The sequence below is a fragment of the Schistocerca gregaria genome, chromosome 4, assembly GCF_023897955.1.
Source record: "Schistocerca gregaria isolate iqSchGreg1 chromosome 4, iqSchGreg1.2, whole genome shotgun sequence".
Lineage (NCBI taxonomy): Eukaryota > Metazoa > Arthropoda > Insecta > Orthoptera > Acrididae > Schistocerca > Schistocerca gregaria.
The window spans coordinates 336,715,492-336,728,964 of record NC_064923.1 but is presented as its reverse complement, the minus strand read 5'-3'; the positions used below and the strand labels follow the sequence as shown (position 1 = coordinate 336,728,964).

At 41.5% G+C, this 13,473-nt stretch overlaps 1 protein-coding gene across 1 annotated transcript in view; it reads right to left on the bottom strand.

Annotated features, from left to right (window-relative positions):
• LOC126267715 (putative gustatory receptor 28b) overlaps positions 1–12,942 on the bottom strand; it is a 58,464-nt gene extending 45,522 nt beyond the window's left edge. Inside the window, exon 1 of the mRNA XM_049973017.1 lies at positions 12,828–12,942. Coding sequence (XP_049828974.1) covers positions 12,828–12,942 — 115 coding nt within the window. The remainder of the gene's footprint in view (positions 1–12,827) is intronic.
• Positions 12,943–13,473: the final 531 nt, after the last annotated feature.

Below are 13,473 nucleotides of genomic sequence, written 5' to 3'. Positions count from 1 at the left end.
CGGTGTGTTCAGAACGCAGCACTAGACCAGACCGTGAAAACTCACTATACTTTCAATATCATGAAAATAGATATACTTGAAATTTTGTTTTCGCTCCCACATTGATAAGCAGAACTAACATTGCTTTCTGAAGTTATGCTGATTCCAGATGCATTCACTTTCCATGAGGCGATTCTCGGAAAGCCAATTCCGATGACAAGTAGAATAGACAACCAGGAAACACCGATGTGAGACGTCGAAGGTTGGAGATTCCGTACGGTTTTCACGTCAAAGGAGCCTGCTATCCATACAATACGTTTCATTTGGAAATGTTTGTGAGAAATCTGTAACAGTGCAACTTTTCTGTGTGTACATAGCTGCATTAACGACAAACGTTCTACAGCCATATTTGTAATAACGTCAACCTACAACGGTACAGAATTTAAAAAAAAAAAATTCGGCACATCATTCTGTACTATTTTTAAAAACAATTGACACATATGGTGCAAAGAAAAAAAACCAATTATAAATTTATCATTATTTACTTATCATTGAATGATGCGCAAGTACCAATTCATTTTCGGGTACAGATGCAATCCAGCGGTTTCTCAACTTCTCGCATTTGCGAAATCGAAACGTATGTACTTTCATGCTTTATACGGATTCATATTTTCTATGCCAAAAGGGAACGCAGCGCTTGTATCCCATACTTCGAAGAAGAACTACAGGCGAATATTGTGTGAAATGTAAAGCTTCCACGTGACACAAACTTCGAACACAACATACATGCCAATAGAAGCTTCGTCTATACACCACCAACAATTTCTGACGTCTGGTGCCAATATGGCCGTTGTGTGGGCGTCTTGTATCCTGTTTCACCACTCTGGAGACCGCGCGCCCAAGAGGCAGCTCGAACAACAGATTGTGCACAAAGCAGAAACTAGCAGCAAGAAGTTTCCCCACACAGCCAATAATGGACGGGTTGCTGCGTTTCCTGAAGGATAACGAGAGATTGCAGCTGAAGTAGGCTACATAATATGTCTAACAATTCCCCTCACATATCCCTGATTAGTGTTCCCTCCAGAAACACCAAAGATGAATGAGAGTTGTAGCTTATGGCACCTCAGACCATGAAGCCTGGAGTTGAGCTTACGTGTCTTTGACGAATGCGCTCTACGAGATAGCAGTCAACAAGTCTACATCCTACAGGCAATCGACATCACTTGTGTGCAAGCAGAAGCCGCAGTCTCCGCTGAAGACCACGGCGTGCCTTTCTATCTTCCAAGTGATGCTCTGATGGCACGAGTGTAACCGTGCACATCGACGCTATAGCGTAAACAGAAGATAGGCTAGATGTGTACGTGATCGCAGACATACTGCTTATAACCAGTCCACAAGAGTTCGTTTGACATATCTCGGGTCACAAGCCCTGTTATATGTTCTGTGATAGTGGTACGATTTGCCACTACTGTCCTTTGGATACGACTAACCTAGCGGGCGTTTTTGCTGCGTTGACGTCGAAAACAAGCCTTCTAGCTGTGGGCATTCCCTAATAAAAGGGAGATACATATTGGCACTGTGGTAGTTATGCCACAGCACTTTCCGTTGAGGCTGAAATCATTATCATTGCTTATACTATACCCCAGTTGGCATATGCCCTCATCGGGTCAAATGCAACGTCGTCAGTTTTGTGCACTACATTTTTTTCAGAAATGTGTGTACCAGAGGATCAAATCGTAAGTTAACACTCATCGAAATCTGTTCAAACGTTTAAAAAGGTGTACACTTTCAGCTCAGTACCGAATACATTCAATGAGGCTGTTTCCTCGTATTTGTAATCACTGAATTTAAACCTTGAAAGAGTAATTGGTCAAGCGCCTCAATAGATTAGAACTTAACAATGGAACCTCCACATATTACTGAAAAGAGGCTACACTAAGGATGGAATTCCTACCTTGTTTGTTCATCAGTATGACGAAGCTTGTGGCAGCAAGTGTGAGCAAAATGACTGAACGGCAACATGCACCTAGGTAACTTGTGTACGATAATAAAGAAAGAACCAAGAGTGAAATGAATCAGAGTAATGTTACAAATTATTTATGTACTGACATAAAAACAGTGCACAGAAATTACTCAGATCACATGGGTACTCAGTATAAACAACATTAAGCAAGATCCTCGAAAAAGTTATCAAAATTACGTGTTATCCAGACCAGATCACAGCAAAGCAATAAGACTTCTGTAATGCGGGAGAGATGGAAAAGTTAGAACCTACAAAACTACGAATTGAAAAGATTTTATTCGATCCTACAGTCAGCTTCCATTTCAGGAAAAAAGAGCAGTGTACAAATCCTCATGTAACCTCACACTTGGACACTATTTCATGTTATAAACCACTGGAAGTTCTGTATGTGGAATGATTTCAGAATATTCACATGACTGAAGTACTCCATACATTGCCTGTTATTCTCCACATCAAGTAACTCGGAAGATTTGACCCAGAATCTCCAACATTACAGTACACCAAATCAGCATGACTCGATCCCACAACACACCAGATTAAGCAGAAAGCAGAACACAGACAGAATAAAATTAATCGGAGTGGCCTGAGTCCTTTTCAACTTCGTTGTTTCGTGGTTTGACTCACGAAAGTTGTAACCATACTCCAGTGCAGAAACGATGAGATAGATCAAAGAGATTGCCTCGAGTAATCAAAGTTGACCATAGAATGAACTTAAGAAACACTCCAAATTTAATTCGCTGTTTTATAGAGGAAAAATACAATTGACAAGAATGGAAGTTCAACTAAACAGGCTATATTCAAGATAATCTTCAGCATTATATGAAATACCAATACTTAAAGTATCTTCATTTTATTGGTATCATTGTATTATTTGCACTAATAAATATAAATTTCAACAGTAAATTAGAGATCCTAATGGAGAAAATTTGAAAGAGTCCAAGAAATCCTTAGTAATTAAATTAATCTAAAAACTGTGTTTACACCTGGCTATGCAACAAATGTGTATGCATCAGAGGTATTTGTGAGAATTCTGCTGGATGAGCTGCTACCCAGAAACGTAATGAACTAACTGTTGAAGGAAAGAAAACGAAATTTCTGGCATATACAAAATACACTATATATAGCACATTTGTAAAAGAGTAAGAAGTCGGTCAGCTTTCAAGAAACTTGTAAGTTTAGAGGGACTGAAATGATAAAATTTGAAGAAAGTGGTTGTAAAGATTCCAATGTTATTTGCCTAAAAATCGAAATATCAAAGAACAAAAACAATAATTTCCCTTTCATCAAACGAACGGTCAAAATGCAAAATTTAATCACTTTATTATGACGAACGTTAGTATTATGTATATAGTCATATTAGGGATACTAAATACAGCTGAAAGAAGAATAGAATGAAATATTTTGAGGACCATGAGCATATATTAAACATATGTTCTCAAATAAATGATAGGTGAAGCATGAATTAACTATGACATCCATTAAGATCTAAAGTCGCAAATCAGCATACATATCAACCTTAATCTAAGTCATTTATTACCTTGACTTTAATGCCAAAACAAGTTCAGATCAATATCTTACATTGCAAATATGGTAATGAATTTATCGCTTACAGAGTACAAATGTGAAACTACATAGACAGATACTCCCCTAAGGTATTGATGAATAGATGTCCAAGTAGTGTTATGAAGAACATTTATTCATAATATAAGTATATATGGATAATGAACATTACTTGCAAGTCATAAATCTGACTGTACTTTTCTGCTTGCAAGGTCAGAAAATAACTGTTTAACTAAATAATATATACTCCCTGCGTTTTCCCCTAAAAGTATGTTATTATCTTAAAACCTAAATTTGTGATATAGGACATCTAAGACAAGAAGTTCTTGATAAATGTATATCTTCCTAAATTGTTATTTAATATATTAGTGTTCATTTGGCTCGTTTAACTTTATATCTTTGATTTTTCGAAACTGGTAAGAAACAATGATATCGTTTACATCTGTTTTATGAGCGTAGGAGATGCACTAAAATTCCTCTACACAGGCTTAGGACTTGTAGAGAGGACTGAGTAGACCATTTTTGAATTGGAACCCATATACATAAACGTACCATGTCTGTGCTACAGTCGTTTGAAAAAATGTTTGCTAGGTAGGTATGCACCAGGCTAGTAGTGGTGTGTAGTGGTGTGGTGTCAGGTCGACTGATGTCATTTGACATCTGTCCTGTCTTCTGACCTATTTAGATCCTCAATCATGTGTTTGCAAGTGTTAGGGCAACATGGTTGAGTATAAGTTTGCAGAAAACACCGACAGGAGCCTTCTGGAAGGCGAAGCTGACAGTAATGGAAGAGCAGTTGTCAACTTTATCCGATTGTTATCTACAATGTCCGACTCCTTCGCTGCAAATACGCAACGGATTCGAGAAAGGGGTACCTTCACTGTCAGCTGGCGTCACTGTTGTGCTGGAAGAACACACTACGCACCCTATTTGGAAGTGGCCGTACTGCATCAAGATGAAGAGAACCAGTCAACGAGTAGTTGATCAAATGCGCTTGCAATGGGTGTTGCTCCCAGTATAACTTGCATGGTCAGCATGACCAACAACTACGTCCGTAGCATCTTCTAACTCTTCATTCGACCAAAGAGGTCCTGTTCAAGTAACTTTATTTTGACATCGGTAATGTCGGTGTGCGAGCAAGAAGTCTCGTTCGCGTGAGATCTATGAACTATGATCGAAGCATTAGTAACTTTATGTAGTTACTGTACCGGACGTACGCCTGTCATACTGGAGGACACTGGGCCTCGATAAAATATTAATCTCTTACCTGAATTGTATGTGAACTATTTACAGGAGTACCAATTCAGCCCCCCCCCCCCCCCCCCCCCCCGAGTGTTACTTGGGTATCAAATTCGTTCACAGAACTTGTATGCTGGTGTGACACGTGCAGGGAAGAACGGGTGAATATGACTGGTGGAGAATACGCAGTCGGTTTTCGAAGTGGCGGAACCGAAGGGTAGGCCTGCTATTCACTAGATCCAAGCGACCCTATTAAACATTCGGATCCAGGTACAGGCAGTTTCCATTCGATAAATTAGTGGATATGGTTATGAAATTTCTTTGTTTTTTTCTGTTAGGAAACCGATGTGTTTGGTTTGATTTGGCAGTAACAATTAATCGAGTATAATTCAAGTAACATACAGAGGGTTAATGGAAAAGGTTAGGCAGTTGTTTGTGTCAGAACTCTTTCTCCTCACTTTCGTTTCCTACATTTAAACCCCTTTCGGTACAGCATGATTAACTGCAAACAAAGCGTTGCCATTAGGAGATGAATAAGACCCCTCCAATAATACGGCATCTCTTCAAGGTAAGAATGTAAACGGGTAAGTGTTGGGATCCATTAACAAGGTGTTATAGCTGCTCACTACTCACAATTGTGGCAATGATACACTGAGGTGTCAACAATCCACGGGATACCGATACGAACAAAAACGAGTGGCGGTAGTGGAAAATCGCTGAGGCAATAGCAGTACGGCTGGTGAATGTGCGGCCACGGAGAGTGTCTTTCATTGTTCAGGTGAGTAGGGAGCATGAGGAATCACTTCCAAGTTGTTATCACGAAGAAACTGATGGGTAACGTTAGCTCGATGTGCGGGTGCGTTGTCTTGGTGAAACAGCACACGCGCAGCCATTCCCGGACGTTTTTGTTACAGTGCAGGAAGGAATTTGTTCTTCAAAACATTTTCGTAGGATGCACCTGTTACCGTAGTGCTCTTTGGAACGCAATGGGTAAGGATTACGCCCTCGCTGTCCCAGAACATAAACACCATCATTTTTTCAGCACTGGCGGTTACCCGAAACTTTTTTGGTGGCGGTGAATCTGTGTGCTTCCATTGAGCTGACTGGCGCTTTGTTTCTGGATTGAAAAATGGCATCCACGTCTCATCCATTGTCACAACCGACGAAAAGAAAGTCCCATTCATGCTGTCGTTGCGCGTCAATGTTGCTTGGCAACATGCCACATGGGCAACCACGTGGTCGTCCGTCAGCATTCGTGGCACCCACCTGGATGACACTTTTCGCATTTTCAGGTCGTCATGCAGGATTGTGTGCACAGAACCCACAGAAATGCCAACTCTGGAGGCGACCTGTTCAACAGTCATTCGGCGATCCCCCAAAACAATTCTCTCCACTTTCTCGATCATGTCGTCAGACCGGCTTGTGCGAGGCGGAACGAACTTCCGACACATCCATAACTCCATCACCACATGTCTCCTTCAACTGCCGATGAATTTCCATTGGTTTCACACCACGCAAATTCAGAAAACGAGTGTTTGCACGCTGTTCAAGTAAGGAAAACGTCGTCATTTTAATTATTTAAAACAGTTCTCATTGATCGCCGCTGGCGGTAAAATTCCATCTGCCGTATGGTGCTGCTATCTCTGGGACGTATTGACAATGAACGCTGCCTCATTTTAAAACAATGCGCATGTTTCTATCTCTTTCCAGTACGGAGAAAAAAAATCGGAGGCCTTGAATGCACCTCGTATTATGCAAGCTGGCGGTGCTCCATAACGGTGCGGGCTGTGTTTGCATGGAATGGTCTGCGTCCTCAGGTCCAACAGAACCAGTAATTTACTGAAAATGATCGTGTTTGGCTACTTGAGGAGAATCTGCAGTCAAACAATGATGGATAATTCAGCGGATGGTTTGACCACCCATATCATTGAACATGAACCGTATCGAACATTTATATGCAAGTAACAATGCTTTAAATAATCGCAGATATCAACGTGGGGCGTGCGACGAACGTGTCTCTCAGGACAGTGCGGCGAAATCTGGCGTTCTTTGCTACGGCAATGTAATGAAATGTAAGGTATTGGTCTGTACTTGTTTCGACATTGAAGTCAAGCTTATGAATGACTTAGATTAAGGTAGATATATATGCTGATTTGCGACATTAGTTCTTAATGGATGTTGTGGTATTCATCTTTCACCTGTCGTTTTTTTAAGAAAATACGTTTAAAATATGCTCATGTTTCTCAAAATATTTCACCCAGCTGTATTTAGTATCCCTACTATGACAATACACATAATACTAAACATTTATCATAATAACGTGATAAAATTTTTCATTTTTACTGTTCTCTTTACCGTTCTCTTGTTCTCTCTTTTACTGTTCTCTTGTTCATTGAAATTTAAATTTTTAAGCAAATAACTTTGGGATCTTTACAATCGCTTTCTTCATTTTTTATCATTTGAGTTTCTCTAAACGTACAAGTTTCTTGCAAACTTACCGACTTCAAATCCTTTTACAAATGTGCTGTATATAAATTATTTAGCACATATCTTGAAATTCCGTATTCTTCATTTCGACAATTAATTCATTACTATCCTGGGTAGCAGCTCATCCAGTAGAATTCTCCTAAATACCTTTGTTCCATGTACATTTGTTCCATAGCCCGGTGTCAACCCAGTTCGTTTTAGACCAGTTTGATTACTGTTGATTTCCTTTGGACTTTTACAAATTTCTCCAAGAAATTTATGCTTCTTAGTGCAAATAATACATTGGCATAAATGAAATCGAGGTACTTTACGTATCGGTCTTTCATTTAATGGTGAAGTTTACCTTTACTCTTGCCGGTGTTGTTGAACTTCCATTCTATTTTTCCTCTATAAAACAGCGAATTAACTTTGGAGTGTTTTTTAAGTTCATACTGTGGTCAGATTTGCTTACTCGAACCAATCTCTTTGAGGTAACTCTTGGTTTCCGTACTGGAGCATGTTTACAAGTTTCCGGTGTGAAACCACGAGACGACGAAGTTTAAATGGGCTCACGCCACTCCGTTTGATTCAGTTCTGTCTAGGTTCTGCTTTCTGCTTAATCTGGTGTCTTCTGGAATCGACGAATGCTGATTTGGTGTACTGTAATGTTGGAGATTCTGGGTAAAATTTTCAGAATTACTTGTTGTGGCGAATAACAGGCAATGTATGGGGTATTTCTGTCATGTAAATATTCGCACATTCCACATACAGAACTTCCAGTGTTTTATAACATGAAATAGTGTCCATGTGTGAGGTTATATGAAGAGTTGTACACTGCTTCCCGTGAAATGGTAGGTGATTGTAGGATCGAGTGAAATCTTTTCAATCCTTAGTTTTGTAGATTCAAATTTTTCATTCTCTCTTGCATTATGAACGTTTTATAGTTTTACTGTGATCTTGTCTGGATCACACGTAATTTTGTTAACTTTTTCGAGGAACTAGCTTATTGTTGTGTACACATGAGTACCCATGTAATCTGTGTAATTTCTGTGCAACGTTTTTATATCAGTACCTAAATTATTTCTAACATTACTCTGATTCGTTTTATTCTGACTCAGTCCTTTCTTTATTATCGTACACAGATTACGTTGGTCCACGTTGCCGTTTCGCCATTTTGCTCACATTTGCTGCTACATACTGTTTATATAAGAATATATAGCATACAGCTGCAGGTTAACATTATCGTTTACCTAGGTTTCAACGTTACTAATAACGTCTTCTTCAGAATCTGCAAAAAGTTAATATTATAATGTGCTAGAAAATTGTATTAGATATGGTCATCCTACAGGTTGCAACGTGTAGTACTTACATAAAATGTTATTTAAATGTTTGCCTCAAAAAAAGCCATGCGGTAAGTCAACTGTATAAATATGCATAACCATGAGGTTCTGTCACTTCTATTAAACAAACTGTACCAAATTTACTTTAAGCCCGTTGTATGGGCCTCGTCGTGTGACTAGAGACTGCGGACCGCCAGGGCTTCACGGTCTGCCTCACAGAAGGCGGCACGCATGCGCGAGACGTATAGAATCAAACTCTTATTACGCACGCATCAGATAACATTTTTGCTGTGAATTAATTTTATACTTTACTATTGTAAGTAGCATGACTAAGTTTTACATTCTACTACAGAGCCTTATAAACTGACCAACAAATCTCGTATGAACATCTGTAGGAAATGTTCTACTATTACAGAACTGTAATGGTCACTTGCATTATGAATTATTGTAAACCTAATAGAGGCTGGAAGCCTTCGAAGCATGCACTATTTTTTAGATAGAGTTGATCGTTTAGTACATTGCCTCTATCTGTAATGAGATGAGCATAAACTTGTAATTCCTCAAGCGTGTCGAGTCTATATCCCCTAACTTCATGATGTAGTAGCTCTATGTCACGTAAAGATTTATGTGTATGAGCAGTAAGCACCACATGTTCCGCAAAGGCTGACCCCCTGTTCCTATGCCCTTTATTGGAAGATGTTCTTTAAACCTTACTGCTATAGCTCTGCCTGTTTGACCTATGTAATAACATGGGCAGTCATCACACATAATCTTATAAACGCCTGATTTCGCTGACTTATCACAGTCTTTCTCAAGGGAATGAACCAAATTTTGCCTTAAACTATTACTCGTCGAGAAGGAAAAAGACGTTATTACTGACGTTGAAACCTAGGTGAACGATAAAGTTAACCTGCAACTGTAGGCTGTATATTCTTATATAAACAATATCAGCTGCTGTCGCTTCATAAAAATGTTAAAAATTATGAAATTCGTCATACTACTCAACAATCAAGGTAGGAATTCCATCTTTAGTGTAGCCTCTTTTGAGTAATACGTGGAGGTTTCCTTGTTAACTTTTGATCTATTGAGGCGCTTGACCGATTATTCTCTGAAGGTTTGAATTCAGTGATTACAAATACGAGAAAACAGCCTCATAGAACCTATTCGGTAAAGAACTGGTAGTGTACACTTCTTTTTAACATTTAAACAGATTTCGATGTGTGATAATTTAGTATTTCATCTTCCGATACACACATTGCTGAGAAAAAATAGCGCACAGGATAGACGACGTAGATTTTGACCCGATGACGGTATATGCCATCTGGGGCATAGTATATAGAATGATAATGATTTCAACGTCGTCTGTCAACAGAAAGGGCTGTGGCATATTTTTACCACGGTGGCAATCTGTATCTACCTTTTATTAAGGAATGCCCACAGTTAGAAGGCTCAATGTTTTCGACGTACACGCAGCACAGACGTCCGCCAGGATCGTCGCATTGTAGGGGCAGCAGTGGCAGATCGTACAGCTACCGCAGCACAGAGCAGTGGAACTGTGAGCCCAAAGATGTCAACACCCACCGCTGCGACCCGGTTATTAAGCAGTATGTCTGCGAGGACGTACACATCTAGCCTATCTTCACTTTACGCGATGGCGTCGACGTGCACCGCTAGACTGGTACCGTCATAGCACCCATTGGAAGATACAATGGCGCGTCGATCTCTTCAGCAAAGACTGCGGAGTCTGCTTTCACAGAAGTGATGACGTTTGCCTGTAGGATGTAGACTTGTTGACTCCAATCTCGTAGAGTGCATTCGTCAAAGACACGTAAGCCCAACCCCAGGCTTTATGCTCTGAGGTGCGATAAGATACAACTCTCATTCACCTTTGTTCTTTATGGAGAGAACACCAATCAGGGATATGTGCAGAGAATTTTTAGGCATGTTATTTTGCCTCATTCAGCTGCAGGTCTCTGGTTGTCCTTCAGGAAATGCACCAGCTGGTCCATCATTGGCTCAACGGGGAAATTTCTTGATGCCAGTCTCTGCTTTGTGCATAATCTGTTGTTCGAGCTGCCTCTTGGGCGCGCGGTGTCCAACGTCGTGATACCAGACACAAGAACTACCCACAACGGCCATATTGGCACCAGACGTCACTAACGGTTGGTGGTGTGTACTACGAAGCTTCAGTTGGCGTGTGTGTAGCGTTCGAAGTCTGTGACAAGTGGAAGCTTTACATTTCGCACAATATTCGCCTATAGTTTTGGTTCGTAGTATGGGATACAGGTGCTGCGTTCCCCTTTGGCATAGAAAATATGAATCTGTATAAAGCATGAAAGTACATATGTTTCGATTTCGCAAATGCGAGAAGTTGAGAAATCGCTAGATTGCAGCTATACCCAGGAAAGGAATTGGTACCTGTGCATCATTGAAGGATAAGTAAATAATGATAAATTTAGAACGGGTTATTTTGTTCTTTGTACCATATTTGTTAACTGTTTTCAAAAGCATACAGAATGATGTAGCAAATTCTTCTTTTTTTAAATTCTGTACCGTTGTAGATGGACGTTATTACAAATCTATCTGTAGAACGTTTGTCGTTAGTGCAACTATGTTGACATAGAATAGTTGTACTAATTAGTGTTAAGGTGTTACAGATTTCTCACAAACATTTCCAAATGAAACGTATTGTATGGATAGCAGGCTGCTTTGACGTGAAAGCGGGACGGATTTCAACTGTGAATCTCAAACGACCAACGTCTCACATAAATGCTTCCTGGTTGTCCATTATACATGTCATCGCAATTGGCTTTCCGGGAATCGCCTCATGGAAAGCGAATGCATATGGAAGGGGTGAATGAATGTGTTAGTTCTGCTTATCAATATGGGAGCTCAAATGGCTCTGAGCTCTATGGGACTCAACTGCTGTGGTCATCAGTCCCCTACAACTTAGAACTACTTAAACCTAACTAACCTGAGGACATCACACACAGCCATGCCCGAGGCAGGATTCGAACCTGCGACCGTAGCAGTCTCACGGTTCCGGACTGCGCGTCTAGAACCGCGAGACCACCGCGGCCGGCGATATGGGAGCGAAAACAAAATTTCAAGTATAGCTCCGTTAACAGAGAGGGGGGGGGGAGGCATAAGATCGACTTTTCTTCGTTCTCGACTGTCATCAGCAAGACAGACACCGTAATATTTGATAACACTGAAAGAACAGGATCTGTACATCCTTTATGTTATTCTGTTGTTATTAACGAACTGTAGGATGTTTCAGTTTTTGAATAAAGGAATATCAGTGAATAACCTACCGAACAGATACCCGTTCCCTATGAAAATAAATGATTTTCATGATATTGAAAGTGTAATGAGTTTTCGCGGTCTGGTCTTGTGCTGCAGTCTGTACACTTCGTTTTAGTTCCACTTGGCACAATACGTAGCATCCGCTCGATGCAAAAGCACAGAGCGCGCAAAATATATCTCCTGAAGAGCTCATATACATCGTCCTTCGGCGATGTTATTGTTCAGAGTCACCACAGACTCCTTCCCACATAGATTGCGGGGTGCAGTCGGTGGCTCTATCACTGCGATGAATGACTGCCAGCGCCTATGTGAGTCGGTATTCTCTGAATATGTCGCGGAAGGCTTCTTGGTAGGCCGAAGACGTAGATGGGAGGTGGCGCTTCGTTGTCCACTCTCGTCGGCTGTTGCGTGGGTGATGCCGTTCGTCCACATCTGCCAACGTGGGCAGCGACGACGAAAGTGGTTTGGTGTCGGTGAGGAGATCTTCCAGAGCTCACGTCTGCTTCAAACGGTTGACGGCCACCGTTGTAGGTTTTGCCGCTGACCTCGATCCGAAAGGTGTTGTTGCTGCGGCTGATGGTATGGGCCCTTGTAGGAGGGTGTGAGTCCAGGTCGGGAAGTGTCGTCACGCCGCATAACCAACCGCGTCTTGGCCAGAGCCTCGTACACGAAGACAGGCGGTGCTGTGGCGCTTGTAGTAGTTCCGGTAATGGTTGTGGGTCACCACTTAGTTGACTGCTTCTTTTCCTACGTTGAGGTTTTGAGGATATAGTCTATACGCCTTCTGTCGTACTGCAGGTCCCAGTGTAGTGATAATTCAACAGACCGTTCTGTTCCATACGTAGCCATATACACCGTTGAGGGGACATGACACGGGGTGGGGAGGTAGGTGATGAAGAGTGCAAAGTACGTACCTGCGTCGATATGTACACCCAGGTTGGCTGTGGACTCGGTTCTGGTGCGGTCGACAATGAGGCTGTGGGTCACATAGATTGGCGTGTACGTTGCATCGACTATCGAGTAGGCCATGTCGATCTGTGAAAGTGACTGAAGTCATAGCTGCAGTGAGTGGTATCCTTCGCAGGCATCCAGGAATTATAAGTGGTTTGCCGTCAGTGAAAATTTCCGCCGGTAGTCGCAGCGTCTCTCCGTATAGCTATTTGGCAAGTGACGCCTGTAGATCTTGTTTTGCAGCAGTGCGCACCCTAGCAAGACCCATGGTATCGCTTCTGCCCACTCACTGCCGTCACATATTAATCATTGTTCTGTGCCACCTCTCGGTAAGACCATTACTCTGCAGGTGGCATGCGTTCGTATGCCTGCAGTCGAAGCGAAACATGTTGCATCATGCTTCGAACAGCGAGGCCACAAACTGTCGCTATCGTGAGTGTACAGCCGACGTGAGCGATCAGTGTATGCACGAAGTCCGTATCTGTGGCTGCCACTTTCATATCAGTCATTGGTGTCGCCTAAACCCATCATGTCGCATGATCAGTCAAGGAGAGGAAGTATTTTTGTCCTGACGATTCTGGGTGGCCAAAGCCACAGCCGAAACCAAAT